At 32.8% G+C, this 19882-nt stretch overlaps 1 protein-coding gene across 1 annotated transcript; it reads right to left on the bottom strand.

Moving 5' to 3' along the window:
- Positions 1 to 279: 279 nt before the first annotated feature.
- Positions 280 to 2336, bottom strand: LOC123210818 (protein DETOXIFICATION 55-like). The gene is made up of 2 exons (XM_044629307.1): positions 2117 to 2336; positions 280 to 2026 (listed from the first exon to the last, which is right to left on the bottom strand). The coding sequence occupies exons 1-2, from the start codon at positions 2165 to 2167 to the stop codon at positions 560 to 562; spliced, it is 1518 nt and encodes a 505-aa protein (XP_044485242.1). The 5' UTR covers positions 2168 to 2336; the 3' UTR covers positions 280 to 559.
- Between the last annotated feature and the right edge of the window lie 17546 nt (positions 2337 to 19882).

The following is a 19882-nucleotide window of genomic DNA, read 5'->3' as shown; positions in this document are numbered from 1 at the left end:
TTTTTTTGAAATTTTTAACTGTATGTGAATTTTATTTGATCATGATGCCATGTGTAAACTCGAATGAATGCATTTGCAGAGCACATGTATGGGGTTGTGAACACATGCGTATGCACTCGCCATGTTTATCAAAACATGTGAAAAATATTTATGTTAGGTTATGATATCATCAATTGGTATATGCTAAGGCTTTCATTAAAATATCCAAAACAAGTAGGTTCAGCCATTTCTAATGAGAACCGATGGACTGATTAAGCTATAGAAGGAAAGAGTTTTCAATATTACGAAGGACCCAATTTACTCAAACTATATTATATTACAAGAATAGTTATTGTGACGTTGGAAAAAAAGAAAACGCATATGGGTTTCACGATCCAACGTAAGTACAAGACAAAAAAAAAAAAAAAAGAAAATGAAAAGGAAAAGACAAAACAAACACGTATATTTAATGAGCTTGGGAAATAATCACTAGGGATAAAGGAAGTCATTTAATTTTGTCCTGTTAATGGCCGCCGTATCTTCTAGTATGTGTTACCTCCTCCAAGCCAAAGTCTCTGTTTCACTTTTCAAAATCATCTTCTTTAAGGAAACCAATAAGACCTTCTTCACATGTGATTATTCTGTCTGCATGTGCCGGCGTGTTACTTTTGCCCACCAAGTCTGCGGCCTTAATCGACTCCTTTTCCCAATCTGTGTTAAACACCACAGTTAAAATTGACATGACACATGCAATTTGAGCCCCAAGAAGGCCATAACACAGACCCACAAAGCCTAATTTCCAAAGAAAGGCCAATACAACCGCCAACGGTGCACCCACCAAGTAAAATGAGTAAAAGTTTATCGTTGCCCCAATTCCGGGCCTAGCACTCCCTCTGAGAATCCCACAGCTTGTGGTTTGTGGGCAATTTGCTATCTCACATAAGCCAATAATGGGTAGTACAGTCTTAGTTAGCTCAAGAACTTCGCTATCTTTAGTAAAGATTTTAGCCCATGCTTCTCGTCCGAGAGTTGTACCTAACAACCCGAATACTGACACAAATAAGGCTAATCCTACGGCTACCACTGTGGCCAAACGTGCCTTCTCTGGCCTCCCTGCTCCAAGTTCGTTGCCTACTCTGCTCGATACAGATGCACTAAGAGCCATTGGCAATGTGTACATTAGAGATGTTGTTTGTATTACTAAAGCTGATGTTGCAAGAGCAACACGAGGATTGATTAAATACCCAGCTAAAATCGTCATGAACTCATACCACCACCACTCCAAACAAACAGCTACACAGCTTGGAATGGCAAGTTGAAGAAGAGTTTTCCATTCGTCCCCTAATGAAGAACTATTTAAAGGCAATGACAATGATTGATCGATTATTAATGGTGTACATAATGGTTTTTCCTCGGGTGTACTAGTATAGCGCATGTAACAAACAAGGAAGAAAAGGGTGTTAAAATTTGTGATGAAGTTGGAAATTGCGATTCCAGAGACGCCAAGACTAAGATTGAAGGCCAAAAAAATAGCAATGGGGAGGTGAAAAACAATTGAGAGTAAAGTGCACCACATCAGTGGCCATGTTGTTCCTTTACTGCGCAAATAAATACGTAAAGGATGAAGAAGACTATTAGCGATCAGGTCTGGGATGGCATAGCGACAATAAATGCTAGCAACTCTTGTTATATCGGGGTTTTGATGAAGAATAAGCATGAGAGGTTCAAGATTAAACCATAAAAATCCAATTGCTACTGAAGCAAGAAGTAGCATGAAAATGGTTCTCTTTAGAGTGAGAGATACTAAGGTCAGGTTCTTTGAACCAAAACCTTGACCACAAATAGGTTCCATCCCCATGGCCAAGCCTGATAAAACCGAATAACCGGTGATGTTTGTGAAGCCGATGGCTAAAGCCCCCCCTGCAAGTTCAAGACTTCCAAGTCTTCCCATGCACACAACTAAAATCATATTTTTCAGATACCCCGCCAAGCTCATAGCCGCTATTGGCAAACCTATATCTGATATTGTCTTTACCTCCTCCACCACCTACACACACACACAATAAAATAAAGGAACCAACTTAATTTAAAAGTTCGATAACTAGCTCTATAGAAGTGTTTGAGATTTTATATATACCTCTGGCATTGCCGGATACTTTTGAGATTTCTCTGCTGCAAACATCTTCATTTCGTTTTGCTACAAGATGAGTGAGGTAGGGAGAGAGCAAGCAAGCAAGCAAAGTGAATTCGAGAAGAGAAAGAGAAGAGTTTTATAAGGAGTTGGAGAGGAAGGCGGGGTTATAATTCATAATGTGAGTGTATGATTTTTCTCATTCATAAAAGCTCATAATTATTAAACAAATATATACACAAAGTTGAAGATTTCTTTAGAGTTGTATACAAATATCCTAAAGTGATAGATGGATGGATGATGGATGATGTAAATTAAAGCCGCACGGAAACCTTATTTTAACCGTGTGGAAATACTAAAACAGAAGTTTTGCCAGACCCTACTGTTCCAATCATATTTGTCATTTTTCCAGAATTGCTCCAACATATCCACTTTCTTTTTTCTTCCATAAATCAAGCATATTCGTCTCTCCACGTGACCCAATTGGTCACTTTATATCAATGTTTCCATCTTTCTGTTTCTTTTTATTTCTTTGATCTTTGCTAATATTAGTATATACTCGTGAAGTTTTGCTTACAACTAGATGAGCTTATGTGGGCATGCAGAAGCTTTTTAAAAGAAATAATGGTACATTAATATTCCATTAAAATCAACTGAGTTTGAACGGAAGAGATGAATTAAGATAGATGATGATAAGATGCGAAGATTGTTGAGGGATCTTGAAATATCATTTCTATCTATTGTTGGTATCAGGTCATCTTTTCAATGTCCATTATTTATCACTAGGGCCAATGAAATGAGCAATGGCAGGGATTGATTGTGGCTCTCTCAATGTCCACGTCGCAAACAGAGTTAAATTTTAGTTTGTATTAGAAGCAAAAGGCTTTTTAATTCTTTATAAAAAAAAATGTAACAGTTTTACATGTTTTTGCACGTATCTATCGATGGATCCAAAACAATATGACCTAATAAAGCCTTCCACGTTTTCAATTGAACCACGCCTCTTGTCTATTAAAGCTACTACAGCCAGCTTCCTTTCGATTTCAGTTTTCTAATTTTTTTTCTAAGCTTCAATTTTCATCCTAATTTCGAATTATTACTTCTTTCTGTATTACGTTTCCTCCAATCACTAACGGCTAACTTAAATCATAGTCATACAATATTTCTCTAAACCTCCTTAATTATTTCAAGTGAAATTCCCATTTTTCAATTAGTATTTGTTACTTTTCACTTTCCATATTCTTTTAATTGATACTAATTCTTATATATACCTCATGAAACGTTACAAGTTTACTTATTGTAATGTTTTCTTTGATGTGCTCTATTCCTTCCATAATTTTGCATTGAATCATCTAGTTAACAAGAAATCCTTGCCCTATTCTCCATATATAAAAATGACAAAAGTTTTGAATAAAATCCCAATTAAATTTATATAAATATGACTGGCTTTTAATAAACCCTGGTCATGGTCAAATTCAGAACGTTTGATAGTTTAGAATCGATTCATATTCACCTTTAATTACGGGTCAAAAGCAGCTAATTAAGGAGGTAATTTTCTAGGGACTGTTATAATGTTGGTTGTTTGTCAAAAATGTACTGTTCCTTTATGACTAATGTCAATACTTTCTGGTTCCTGGTGCTCTCAGGTTTGCTTTCTGGGAACTTAATAAATTGTCAATTATGCTTGTCAAACGTATTAACAAGACTTAATTATTCTCTCATCTCAAGAATTTATGGATGAAAACTGATTCAGTCGATGGTTTATCCAATTAATAATATAAAATGGTAGCTTTTTCTCTATCTCTCCTTGAATGTATGTGTGTTTATGTGAAATGAAATTATTAGTATAGAAGAATCAACACTAAGTGTGAAATTTATCTTGCTCTCTGTCACACTCAGATGAAACCGGGCATGTGCATTTAGTTATACCAAATGACTAAAGGAATCAGTCTTTATCTATAATTATTACACCCACTTTCGATAATAATCTTTGTGGACAATCTTCAAAATATATTTCAATCACTTTAATTTTGTCGACTAAGGTATGGGATTTTTATAGCTTACCCTAATTATTATGTTTATGGCTAGCCAAAAACAAAAATATTTGAACCAACATAATCTAGAAAGAAACGCTGCCGTATCCATCTGTCACATCTCTGCTGTTTTATAAAAGTATATGTTAATTTGGTGAGATTGGTTAATAAGTTGTTGTATGGAACAACACGAACAACAAACAACTTTCTCACTTCTCCCCGCAATGTGTGACAAAGAATTTCATCAATTTTCCACCTATCAAATCAGAGTAAGAATATCACTATCTCTCTTTCATTACTTTAAGCAAATTCTCCACGACTAGCTCAGCCTCCCCCTACCATTCTTAATTTCATCATGTCCCACTATCATATCTACGTATATATATGTTGCATACTTGCTTTTTTAATTCATCCAAAAGCAAGATATTAACATACCAATCAAAGTATTTGAACAAACTTTTTCATACAAAAAAAAAACGGAGTTTGATTCTAGTCTGTGATCTTGCTTCTGTGATGGAAATCATCACTTGAGACATAAGATTTTCATTTGCCAACCGATGTTTGCCTTGGAAATGACAATTTCATTTAGTGGCAAACACTAAATCAAAGTATGGAGTTTGATTTAGGTTTTGGTGATCTTGTGTCTGTGTTGAAAAGAAAATGTCATTTGGAATGCAAAATTTTCATCTACAGACTGCATGTTGTCCATTAAGAAAGCAATTATTCCAGCGATGCACCCCAATAAATTCAAGTCAAATGTCAAGTTGGATGATGGTATTAAAAAATCTGGTAAAATTAATTATAATTATAGTTTAATAAACTTGGATTATTAAATAGTTAAATAACAGTGAATATATGAGTTTAAATCATCAATAAAAATAAGTTTAGTATACTTAAAAATTATGATTTTGATAAATAACATTAGTATGAATCTTAAGGTTTATTGGACATTTGATGAGGATTTAATAACTTATTACATATTGGCTAGATCGTTTTTCCAAAACTCATATAGTATGAAAAACTTCAATACATGAGAGATTTTAAGAGTGAAAGACCAATCACTCTAATGCAAATAATTTTGATAGTCTTACGAATTCAAAATGCATGTCCTTCCAAATATTTCTATAACTCTATTTTATAACTTATACGTAAATCTTGTAAATCAGATTGAATGCTTTTACTTTGGTCATGGTAAATCTTACATATGGGAGATTGAGTGGATCTTAGGGTAATAATCTTTTGATAGGGTCCATGAGCTTGACATTTCTTACTAGATATAGCACTAATTTTCTTTAGTCAACATGTTTTCATATATTTTAAATCCCAACTATGATCTTTGTACATCGATATCCCTACAATTTGCTTATAAATCATAGTGGAGAGAATCTCTACGGCATTAACGAGATCTGGATGGATCAATCATCCACATTATTTGGTCTCTTCAACTTCATCAAATAATATTACTGTGTATTTAATACTAGGGGCGGATCTTTTGAGTCAAATTGCCAATTAATATTGATGTAACATTATATCTTTTGTTGACAATAACCCTAGCTACTTACTTAGACAGTTGACAATAACCCTAGCTTCACCATGCACGATAGTGGATGCTTTAACTCTTGTTATTTCTTGAGCAACATGCATGTATAGTTTGGGAAAGATTAACTCTTCAGCAACATCTAATATTAATATCATTTTCTACTCTTGGCTCAAAGGATCTCCTTTCAATGTTGCTTTACAATTTAATATTGATGATATATAAACCTAGCAATAGCAATCCCACAGTAAGACAGGGCTGGTTTTTGTTTAATATAATGCTTCTTTGCTATATTGTATTCTTCTTGAAACGCTTGTATCATTGTAGGTATTTTGTTAGATTAATGTTGTTTTTCCATTCCCTTTGAATTCTATCATTATAAAAACTCTGATAATTTGTGTGTTTTTAGTGCAATCTTGGATTGGATTTAGACTTTTTCTTCACTGTCCTCCCTTTGGGGATAAGCAAGCTTAGTTTGTTTTCCAAACCCTTGCTTAACTCATTATTTCTTTGTGCTAATATATTTTTACTTACAATATATATATATATATATATATATATATATATATATATATATATATATATATATATATATATATGTATGTATGTATGTATGTATGTATGTATGTATGTATGTATGTATATTTATTTATTCACTTAGAGTTCGCTCTGTAAGTTGAAGTTGAGTAAGAATAATATCAATATTAGAGATTCTATTATGCCATCAGTAATGGGTATGAAAGTGATTAAATCGATGGGTCCGATTGTCTCACCACAAAAGAAATTATTGAGTGATTAGAACTTAGCTTTCAAGAATAAACATTAATTCTTGAACACTAGAAAGGTCATCAAGTCACAATCCTTTCTCGTTCACATCGATTCTGATCTTAATTTAGTAATTAATATTCTTAATTGCCTATGCATTAATTGCCACAAATTAACATAAAACAAAAATTAATATTAATATTCCATTTGTCTTGAATTATTTTCCTATTAAAGGAATCAATCAAAACCGACTTAATTGTAGTCATACCACTAGGGGTGTGTACGGTCTGGTTTAGTACGGTTTACAATATTTTTCAACCCAAATTAAAAAAAAACGATTTGAAAAAATTTCAAACCAAACCAAACCAAACTGAAAATATACGGTTTGGTGTGGTTCGGTTTACGGTTCAAACCGAATAAAAAGTATTCACTTTCAATTTTTCAAATTCAAGAAAAAATAAATGAATAACAACCATGATTAAAAAACATAATTAGTGAAAAATCATCATCGATGTCTTCCATATGTGAAATTTAATAAAATTATAATAATACTATCATAAACATAGCATGTTTAATTTATAGTAATAGCATCATAAACACAAACCTAAAACAAAACACATTCAACATATGGCCAAGAAAAAAAAACTTTTTAATTTACCAAAAAAAAAACTTGCATATACAAGTAGCACCACTTCCGGATAACATAACTATGGACACATTTAGAAAGGATACAAGAATCTCCACATAGAAAGTAAAGAAACAAATAAATAGAAATAACATAAAGCACTTTAAAGCTGATTTGTAACACACTCATCAGGGAAATGGTAGCATTTTCTTGGCTCCAAATGACTGTTGACTACTGTATATATTTATATATTGCTGCTGGCTGCTTATTTATAGATTACCGTGTTATATATATATATATATATATATATATATATATATATATATATATATATATATATATATATATATATACAGTTTACGGTTTGGTTTGGTTTGAAAACCGTAAACCGTTTTTTAAAATTTTTTTAACCCAAACCAAACTGTTTTATAATCCAAACCAAACCAAACCGTAATTTTCAAACAATTCGATCCGATTTTACGATTTGAATCAAATTATGCACACCCTACATTACCACTATCCAATCCAACAGGACCATTTAACAACTCCCACTTGAAGCACCCTTTAATAATTTAAGCCAAGTATCTTCTTCTTCTTTTTGAAGACACAGATATTTATTATTATTCATAACAGTGATTGAGCATCTAATCATCCCAATTCCCATCACTAGAAATTAAAAAATAAGTACGGTGTTATGCGATGCATTTGACCAAACAGTTAAATTGTAAATTCAACTAACCACCCATAATTATGTTGAAAAGAGAGAAGATTTCTTGTATGGTCTAAAGAAAAAGGATCTTAATATAAAATTAAAGTATGGTATATGCATAATCATGGGTGATTAAAGCGGATTAATCAAGTTTCATGACGGCAGGGTTTCTAAGTGCATAGATTTGCCAGAGACTTGACATGAACTTGAAAGTCAGCAGCGCATTCTCAAGTATTTTGCCGTGTACAAGAATCAAAATTGGAGTTAAAAAAAAAAAAAAACCCTCACGAATTTGGATTAGACAGAAGTTGGTACTTTTGGTTGCAGAAGTGTATAAATTTAGCATAAACGGTTGAATTTTGTAAGAAATTTCCGGCCAAGAATCATAAGCTCGTGTTGTGATCAGACTTGGAAACTTATTTTATTTTTACGCTAGTGCGCATGTGGTGATGTCTAATCAAATCTTGTATTCAGATTTGTCGTGCCACATCGTGGGTTTTTCCCTTATGAAAAAATGGATACAATTTGGGCCAACTTCATATATAGTTTGAACTTTGGTCCATATGAATATTGATATTAAGATACCGGGATTGAACTTATCAGTCAAACCATAACCTGTCAAGCAATATCTATTCGAACCCCTTAACTTGTAGGAGCATATCTTGAATTTGTTGATTATGTTATGTTGGCGTCCTACTCATGGCGATCTGGTTGAATTGGGAGAATGTATAGGTATTATTTTGGGTCATTCTATTGGGGAACCGGGACTCAGCTAACATTAGTAACTTTTCATATTGACCGAGTATTTATGGGGGCATTGCAAAACATGTACGAGCTCCCTCCAATTGGAAAAATCTAATTCAATGAGGATTTGGTTCATCCCACACATACACACCACAAGCATCCTGTTTTTTTACGTTCTATAGATTTGTATGTTATTATTGAGAGTGAAGATATTATACACATTGTGACTATTCCACCAAAAAGTTCTTTTTCTTAGTTCAAAACTCCCGATTTGTAGATTCAGAACAAGTGATTATTGAAATTCGGGGTGGGAACATACACTTTGAAGTTTAAAGAAAAGGTTCGAAAACACATTTATGCTTACTCAACGGGGGAAATGCATTGGAGTACAGATGTCTATTATGCACCAATATTTATATATAGTAATGTCCATTTTTTACCAAAAACAAGTCATTTATGGATATTATTAGGAAGTTTATGTTGATCTAGTGTAGTTTCTTTTTCACTCCACATGGGTCAAGATGAAATCAACATAGATTTTTTTTCTATCAAACGAAGATTTATTTCAAGTCTTTCAATGAATAATGATCAAACGAAAGACACATTATTTAATTTAATTTTTTCTAATAAAAAAAAGGGTGATTATTCGGGACATAACCAAACTATAGGTATTGGTCATTGTAATCTCCTGCATCCTACAAATTTCCACAAGCATTATGATTTATTGGCAAAGAGGCGAAGCAATCGATTTTTCATTCGATTCCAATCGATTCAAGAACAAGAGAGAGAACTACTTTCTTTCAGATATCTTGATCGACATGCCAATAAAAGGTATTTTCTGTAGAAATAGTATTCTTGCTAAAAAGAAAATCCTCAATATAAAAGAAAGAGTTCAAGAATAACAAAATACGGGACCATATGAGTGCATTCATATAAATAGTTCGCATTTTTTTCATTCTCGAGGAATCATACACTTTACTCAAATCTTTTTATCTTAAATAAGGAAAATGATTACATCCAATTGTTAAGAACAATCTTAACATAAAATCAAGCTTGTAATATATGATTGTTTCTTTAATACATCATGTTATCAAGTTTATAGTCGAAATTTGATGGATTTGATTGTTTTTTTGATAATTTACTACTGAATGTGGTTTGGATTGAAAAGAGTAAAAATATATTTACACGAGATTGAATTAATTTAGACAAATTGGGCAGCGTACATGAATTGTTGATTGGATTTCGACAATTAGCATGTGTTACCTAATCAGTATATACATGGGGTAAGTGTGAGAATTTTATGCTGAGAGGGGAACTGTTTTTCAATGAACATGGTTTATACGTGATTAGCATAGAATCTTGGGTATGAAACTTGGTTGGCTTATGCATGGGGGAGTGGTGGGTTTAATAACATTTTACGCTAAGAGGGTGTGATCCATTGGGTAAGTGTAAGGATATTATGCTAAAGGGGTTACATAATTTTTCAATTAGTATATTCTATACACAATTAGCGTACAATCTTGGGTTTTGAATTGAGTTGGTGTATTCCATTTTGCTAATTGGAAAAAATTACAATAGCCCTTATTAACCCTAAACCTTAACCATAAAATCCTACTTTACAATAAAACTGAGTTGGTGTATTTTGGGGTGCTATTGCAGTTTACAATAAAACCCTACTTTAAAAAACTTCACACGCGAAACTTGATATTACACATGTAATTCAAGTCACTAAACTAGAGGTACTATGTATGTAAATAAAGCAAGGCCAAAGGACTATTTCCCATTCAAGTTGATGAAATGGCAATTCCCACCCTTTAAGTTTTAAAAGTCAAAATTCCTATCTATTATTCAATTTTGTTAATGACTTCATTGGAATAAAAGGGCAAAATGATCATTTGACTATCTTTTAAAAATATTATTGGGAAAATATTATTTATTAGAATCAATAAAAATATTATACATGATCATCATTAGATCTGACAAAACAGACGAATTTTCCATATCATCTGTGAATATCTATCAGTAAAATTGATATAGATTATAAGTCTTTGAACCTATACCTATATAATATTATTTTTTATGGGCGAGTTGGGTGGACTGTCCACTTGAAAATTTTTTAAAAAAAGATGAAGCTAAAAATTTCAATCGGAAATAGAAAAGGTTAAAAAAAAATGTAAAATGTTTTGGTTTATAGATAAAATTTTTCATATCAAATCATTGTACTATTTTCTAATATTTTACTTCAAAACAAAGTCAACTCTCATCTCCAATCTCAGGGCACTCTTTAGTTTTATTTTTCCAATTTTCAAACCACTTTCTAGCCATTTCTTTGTTCATGTGTCTTCGTCAGCAACTCCAACTCCAACTCTTAAATTTAACTTTAATTTGAAGCAAAATATGCATGTATTTAACAATTATTTTTATGTATATTTTTCTTTTTTTTCACAAGTGTATCTCTACTACTTAGAGCATTAGGAATTGACAAAGGTGAATAGAGGCAGCAAGAAAAGTTCATTTTTCCTTAGTACAACATGCATAAAAAATGGCTACTTTAACTTTTAGCATGCATAAAATTTGTTTTTCCTTCAGTGCATTTATTTATAAATTTAAAAATTAAAAAAAACTTCACATATATAGGTAACCTTCAGGTCCATCAATATCCACAGAGTCTAATATGAGTTTTTATATTTTGTATCTGTATAACTTAAACCCGTTTTAATTTATACATGTTTTACTTATATCAATCCGATTTGACTTACTTGTTTGCCAGGCTAATGATCATTCAAAACCATTTGAAAATTTTAAAGAATTGAAAAAAATAGTTGATGGGATGATGACTCGTGGGTGGACAAAGTGGTATTTTGAGATTGATCAACATACGCTTTAATGCACTGTGGTACTTGATCAACATCTTGGAAGAGAATAGACAACTGAAAATACATCTTTTTGGAGATGTACCGTAATAGAAGCATCATAAATGAGAAATGAGAAGAATAGTGAGCTTAGACTCAGAAAGGCTGATGACATAAGTGTTCAGAGTTCACATCTCCAAATTCCTGGGCAGTCTTTGCTCCACAAGTGGGGCTGAGTGTTAGTGAGCATTCAAGGAAAGGTTACCATTTCAAGAATAAGTGGAGGAAATAAATTAATCTTTATAGGAAGACAAATACTATGATCAAGACGTCACTGGCATTGCTTACCTCAAGATGGTCGGTCGCCTTATGACTTATCCCCTTGTTGCCTAATCATTTGATTCTAGTGATGATCTCCAAGACAAGGTCGATGTCCTTGAATCAGTTGATGTTGGAGTTACAAGTTTGAGTCAATCTGGAATTACTGAATTCCACAAGTTGAATAATTGTTTCAGGACCCAATCCAATTATTAATAAGGATCTGGATCAAATAATTTTCGAGGAAACTCATTATTGACAACGACTCAGGTTCAATCTTCTCAAGATTAGCTTGATTCTGTAGAAGGGTTTTCATCAGACTTACTGATTTTTGCAACATCGACGGTCTCTAACTCCTCTGCTGTCAAATCTAATTTGAAGTACCCAAAATAACAAGGAGAGGTCTCGCTTTTCTACTGCTAATGTTGAGCCGGTGAAGCTGTTGTGCCACTGACAAGTCCAAGAGAAAAAAAAAAAAAGACTTATTTTGATAGAGAGAAATTTAAATTCAATAAGATCTCAAAAGATAAGAAGGAAGAATCAAATAAGAGGTAAATTTTTTCCATTTAATTAAAAGGGACATTTGTAATTAAAAATTTTATTAATTTTTTAGAGAAAATTTGGCCTTTTACTAGAAAATGATAAATCAGAAATTTACTCTATAAGCTAACATAAATCATTAACAAAAATAGATGAGAAGTGAAAATTCAGACTTTTGAACTTAAAAGAATGAGACCTTGGTGGGAAATAGACCTTTAGCCATAGAGCACTTACATTTCTAATTGTAAGCTAGAAGTACTTCATATGTAATCAAGACACTCCATATGCAATTGTGCATGATAAGTGAAAGGTACTACATAGTAAATCAAGACACTACGTCGGTGGATGTAAAAAGCTCCTAGTATAATAACTTGGCACCATAGGACACATTTGCCTTGATAATGTTTTCGACAAATTCATAATTGACATTATGGTTCATAAACCCTAAACCTTAAATTTAAAACCCTAATGTACATACTGAATTAACGAAGACACTATATACATTAATGTGCATAACAAGCTAAAGTTACTACATATGTAAATCAAGACACTACATATGAAAATGTTCATAATAAGATTCTGGTATGATAATCTAACACTATAAGACACACTTGCCTTGATAATGTCATTTGATAGATCCACATACTTTTTTTGGTAAGCGATAAATACACATACTTGATCGTAAACCCCACTACATCCTAAATCCTAAATTGTATATGTAGTGTTTTCATCTAACAAAATAAAGAAAAAAATGATTAAATTTGGACTAGAATGGGTTAAGCCATGATGAAAATCATGACCAAACTTTTCCTTAGTTAGAAATAGTAGGACTAGATAGAAGAAAGTCCATTCCAGTTATTGAAATGTCCGTTTTAAGTTATGTTGGCAAATCATTAAGTCAGAATAGGTTGTCTTTGTAAAATCCCTGTATAAAAGTTTTATCACTCGGTATAAAGCGTTACTAAATTTATGTTATGCATTAATAATCATTTTAATATGCATTCTACCATTCTATAATTAACCTGCATATAAATTAATCATTTGAACAATATCTCAAGTCTTTATTAATAGTAATAAAAGCTAAGTTCCATAATCATCCCCAAGCACAATAATATATAATAAAGTCTCAATAATAAAATGTGTACTAATATATCAAGTCTTATCAAAATCATATTATAATTCTAAGGTAGTCTCTATAACCTATGAGTCAATCCCTCATTTGTTGCTCCACTATTAACTAGTCCTTTAATTACTGTCGTTTTTTAATTCTATTACTTAAAATGTAAAGGAAGAGAATAAGTAAGAAATATTCAGTAATTAGGAATGATTTATCTAATAATCTTTCAATCAAATTTATCTCATTTTCTTTACTAACTCAAGTTATCTCTGTCTTAATCTTAGACCGTTGAATAACGTTAAAGACAAAACGATCACCTTTTAACACAATTTGACCTCTAGTCATGATGAACTATACCAAAGTGAGCCCAATATGGTTCGGTACAATGTGTAGAAGAGAAATAAAAGTAGCTTGTTGAAACAACCCAATTTTTTGTATTTACTAAATAATTTTTCTTATTTGGGAAAAAGGGTAGGGCTCTATCCCATAAAGGCAAGATCAAGAGGCTGGAGTCAAGTTCATACGTATAATATGATGTTAAGATAACGGTGAAGTGGAATGCTGACCATTATTGACCAATCAGCTTCACGTGTCATTCATGCCACACAAGCTAGTCATGGGATAAGAACAATTACATTACTATGAAGTTTCTTGATGAAACAAATTTGAAATTTTTGCATAATTTTAAGCTATCAATGCAATTTATTATAATTTATAACACTGCAAGGTAAAATGGTAAAGTTAGAATCAAATGAACAGAATAGAGTACATTACATTCCACGTCATAAGCAATAAGATCATAAATTCAACCAAGTGTATTATTTAAAGAGTCTCCCTAGAATAGGAAATTAATTAAAATAAGCAAACGAGTTGTCGTGTATACTTTTTAGGTAAACATGTAGCAGTTTAATTTTTATAAGCAAATGATAAATTCTGTACCAATTTTACCCCTAAATTAAAAAAACAAAATAACTTTAGCCGAAAAGGGAAAAGTGAAAGCCAAAATCAGAAATCTCAAACTACAAACCACAAACAACAAACCATTGACACATATTCTTAGAGTAGTAGTGTCCGACAAACAACAACACCTTTAGCAAGTAGCAAAATTTCGGGAAATAGCAGTACATCGACAATGGGTTCAAGGGTCAATTAGCATTTGCTCTTTTGTTGACTTAGTTTATGCCTATTTTTATCAAACAGATGTAAAAACCCATTATGGGTATTGATTTTTAAGTGTTGTTGGATTGATTGAAATAGGATTAGACAATGTGTGTCAATTGTGGTGGTTCCCATGGGGGTTAGGGTTTTTATATTCAAACACTAAATTTGTCGATTTATGTATTTGAATGTTATAAATGGTATTAATTGGTAATTAGAGTTGTAGTTTCGTCGTTAATAGTGTGACATAGATGTCTGAAAGTGAGCTATTGATGAACGAAAACTGGGTTGAAAATTGTGCAAATTTGTAAGAATTGCTCAAAGTCCTGGAAATTGTGCTATGGCCTGTAAACCCCACAATGTCAGGCTACCATGCAAAATCCCACATTGCGCAATGCCCCGCAACCATGCAAATTGTGCAAAATCACACAAATTATATTGCACAATGTCACATAGACCATGCAATGTTGCCCAAACCAATACTGTTCACAGAATGTCATGGTTGCTTGCATTGTGAATTTTAATTACTTTAAACTTTATTGTTTAATGAATAGCATTTCATTTTAAATTTGTTTTTGCAAAATTTTCCAATTAATGAACAGGTGGGGGAGAGGCAATTTTGTGATACTCATGATTTTAGAATTACGATCAATGTTTGTAGTCATAAAGATACGATGAAACATATAAGGGCAAAACTAAATTCAGAGAAGAAGATATTGTTTAGACAAGGCCAAACGACTATTTCCCACCCAAGGTTTAGCGTTTTCTCAAAAGTCCCCCCTTTAACTATGGAAACACCAAACACCCACCCATGGCCGGAGAGGTCGCCGGAGATTTCAAAACCAAACCCTAGGGTGAAACTGCCATTTTTTAAAACTTAGGAAGTCTTCGTCTCCCACGACATCTCCGGGCGTCGATCGGACCTCCAAATGGGAGGAAAGAGATCGCCGGAAGGAGAGGTTGCTTCGGGAGGGAGCGGTCGTCGGCAACGGAGCCGGAGAGGTCGCCGGAGATTTCAAAACCAAACCCTAGGGTGAAACTGCCATTTTTTAAAACTTAGGGTGGGGGAAAATTTTAGTTTTTAAAGTTTAGGGGGGGCGAAATAGATTCTATTTTAGTTTATTTTTAATATTATAGCCAAAATGACGATTTTACCCCTACCACCGTTAGAGTTTGGTTAAATCTAACCGGTCATGGGTGGGTGTTTGGTGTTTCCATAGTTAAAGGGGGGACTTTTGAGAAAACGCTAAACCTTGGGTGGGAAATAGTCGTTTGGCCTTTAGACAAATATGTTTTGTACACTTTTTAAAACTTGAAGTACATGGATATAGTTCAACCTTATTACATAGTAGACTCTTTTGGCAAGTGAATAAGGGTGAGTTGGGAAAGGTGTTTTGGTTTAGATTAAGTTCGATTGAGTTTGCTATGATGACTAGATTGAAGTTTAGTAGGAAAACGGATATAACTAAATACATAACAATGGACTAATCAAAGTTTAGAGACAAGTACTTCCTAAGTGCCAAATCTATGAGTCATGGTGCTCTTAGTAAAATTTTAATGTATAAGTCATAGGGAAACAATGATGAGAATATGGTCAAAGTAGTCGTATTGTATTTGATACCTTATGGATTATTGGGAGCAAATAATCGAAAAGTGGTATCAAAACATATATTGCAGTTAGTTGATAATTATGACATATTCAATAGATTTCCATAGAGGACTATGGTTTGGAAGTTAATAGCAAAATCAATGAGTTAGACGATGGAAAAAAGGTATGAAGAATTTATGAATGATCATCAAGCGTATGATCCGGATATTCTAGTGCAAAATTACGCATTAATTGGATATACAGTGGTATTTTAGGTAACCTTAGAAATAAATATTAGGTTAAATTAAAGTTATATTGTTTTTACATTTTTGGTTTGATTATGTACTTCATCTCACAATATTTTTTTATGGAATACAGTTGTGGATATATGAAACTCTTAGTAACATAGGGGGTTTTGCGACTTGTAAGTCCAAAGATAGGATCCCTTGAATATTGAAATGGAAGTCACTTAAGCGGCTAGGGTGGGATCTTGTTAACAATATATTCGAGGCTTTTCAAGTACATTAATGTATATTGAACATAAACAACCAGTAAATTTGTTATAACTTAAAAATTGATACGTTTATCAAGATGTTGTCACTCTTGTGTTCATTCCATCTATCGAGGAGAGGCAATCAGTATAGTATAGAAAGGTTGCAGAATACATGGGGTGCATAAAAAAAATCTGATAATGATCGTAACACTATTCAATCTAGTGATGCAATCCAATCTCTTTACCATGCATGTCAAAGTATACCTATACACAGTCCAGTCATATCTAGATAGATTACCCCACTGGTTGCCAAGTCTGAGCATCGGTCCATACATTGATCATCGATGCCCTTCGAAGACCACTAGAAAATCCCCTAATATCGCCCATACTAGACCCACATCAACCACTGAAAGTGTTCGATTTGAGGAAATGCTATGTGGGTTCATAGATATAGTGGGGCAACGTTTTAAACAATTTGAAGAGTGATAGATATCGATTGAAACAAAGGTTACAAAGATGCAATATATGTTTTATGCCACCTCTATAGATGAGGTTAGTGTAAAAAAAAATATGGTTAATATTGAAAATGCAACGATGATTTTGATAATAATTTTTTATGATAACACAGGATAAATCAACTGAAGTCATTATTAAGGTGGCCCAAGATGATGATGTATGTCCATGTAATGCTGATGTAGTCATACGTCAGGATGTATATGAGGTGGTCACTGAGAAAAGACCTATGGAGACACTAATATAGCCTCAATCGGGTACCCAAAAGATATTATGGGGTAGGATTATCAAGAAAGGGTGCTCACTACTTAGCTGATTTATTGACCCTATGAGACAACACTAGCCATAAGAAGAAAGTCAACAAACGTACACCGATTTTGGGTAGTGGTATGATAAAGCTAATTGTAATGATACAACATTAACTTATTTGCATGACCCTTGCAAGAAGCTTGACTAGTGGGACGAGCTTTGTACAAAAATAAGTAGCTATTGAATGAGGTGACTAAGTTATCAACATATGCTATATTTATGCGTTGTTGTTGTTATTAACAATGTAATTATAATCTTTGTTTTTGTTGTATTTTCAGCATATGGACAATTATTTAGTCATGTTGCACCATTTGTACCCAGATGCTAGTTGGACGTGTGTTGATGCATCTTTTAATGGTTGGCTACCACGTATTTTACAAGATCGAGATACGACTAGCTAAGAAAACTTTTAACGGCGTCAATTGTTACTAGATCTTATTGAATGGATAAGTCAATAGGTGTCCTATCGAGCAAAAGTTATGAGATACATCCAATGGGCGGAAGTTGACAAAGTAGTACATATGTTCAACATTATAGAAACACTAGCACATTTCCAATTATGATTATTTTATACTAACTTTTGGTTATCATTTTTATAGGTACACATTCCTATCAATTACAATTGTCAACATTAGGCGTGCAGTGAAATTGACCTCAAAGTGTGGATCCTGACTATATACGACTTTTCAGTTAACTTCATAAGTTCTACGAATAGGTTCATTAAGACGATGGTGCGATATTAGCATCTCTATCTATTATTAGTGCTACTAGCTACTAAGAGGTTAGGGGTGATAACCCTAACGTGAAGTTATTCACACTTGCGTAATATACCAATGTTCCACAGCAAGGCAACACCTCAGATGATTATGGAGTCTTCATACTAATGATGATAGAGTACTTAGCCACTGGTCACCCATTTGACTATACAGTCGAAGACATCGTTCGTTTGTGCAGGATGATGGTGTCTAAGATTTTCTCTCACGGATGCAATGATTGATATATTGTGCTTGTATACATTGTTTTATTATTATTTTATTGTTTCATGTTCGATGTATATTTATTTTATTACTTCACGGTGAATGGTCAATGTATATTTATTTTGTTGCTTATTATGTTATCATGCTATTTTATGATATGATGGAATAAAGTTTGGGTGGGTTGAATATATATATTGGAGTGTGTTTTGGGATACAATGGAAACAGGAATAAGATATACAATAGATAATGGAAATAATATAGGGGAGACTATGCCAAAAGTTTTTTTAAATGTTAAAATACAGTTAAATAACCATTGAATGTTTAACAAGTTTATAGTGAAAAAAATAATAACCAACACATTGTAATAGTTCTTTATATATATAGGTGATAGCAATGACGGATAGCAAATTCTTCCATCTTCACACACGTTTAACACCTGTAACAACACAAATAAAACACAATTGTTTTAAAACAATATCATTTTAAATTCAATGCATAACAAACAAATTGATACCTAAATGGTTATGCAGGACCAACACGTGATGTCCTTTGTCCTCTACTTGTCTCAGATAAAGGGTTCGTACAAGTATTTTGAGTATGTCTATGCTCGTGACACCGACTACAAACAAGTTGATGTACTTCATCCCCTTACGATGGTCTTCTATTGTATTTTGATGGTCAACTTGAACGTTGACATTGTATTGAGGGTGGAAGGATCATGGGAAGTTCTTCTAGATATACCCATTCAGAAAGATCTCTTAATGGTTCAACATTCTCTCTGTATACCACTTTCTAATACTCGATTGAATAATACTTGTTTACCTATTGATAATAGTCAGAAAGATTTTGGAACTTAGCCATGGCTACAACATGTGTACACGATATATGTGACAATTGAAATTTCTTACAACTGCATTCCCTCTCAGAAAGATCTACTATAACAACTGATGACCCACACCATGCACTTCATATCTATGTATAGTAATTGGCTTAACAACCATGTTGGCTGATTTAAGGATATAACTTGCCAATTTCTTCTTTGCTACGAAGTGAGTTGATTAATACAAACCTTTGCATGATCAAAAAAACATTATATGTATACACTTCATCATTGTGCACACAAGTTAAGAAATTAAAATTTGAAAAATTATATGGACCTCCAAAGTTGCATCAAGTATAAAATCGTTTTTGCATGATGGAATGTAGAAACTCAAGTAGCATCATAACTGGTAATTTTTGCACGTGTCGTGCCAAGGCATTAAATGACTTTACAATGTTTGTCGTCATTATATTATATCAAAGACCAATGAAGTAAGCATGAGCCCAATGTCGATAGTCAATACCTTGCAAATAAACACCTGCTAATGGATTTTCATTATTAATCATGTGCATTGCCTCCTTAAAATCTGGTATTTGATAAGTTTTCATTGCTCTCCAAAACAACCCATTTATATACTTTGTTTGTTTATACTTACTATGTATATTACCTTTTA

Source organism: Mangifera indica, chromosome 3 (genome assembly GCF_011075055.1).
Source record: "Mangifera indica cultivar Alphonso chromosome 3, CATAS_Mindica_2.1, whole genome shotgun sequence".
In the NCBI taxonomy this organism is placed as follows: Eukaryota; Viridiplantae; Streptophyta; class Magnoliopsida; order Sapindales; family Anacardiaceae; genus Mangifera; species Mangifera indica.
The sequence above is the reverse complement of the archived record's forward strand: the minus strand, read 5'-3'. Positions and strand labels throughout refer to the sequence as shown.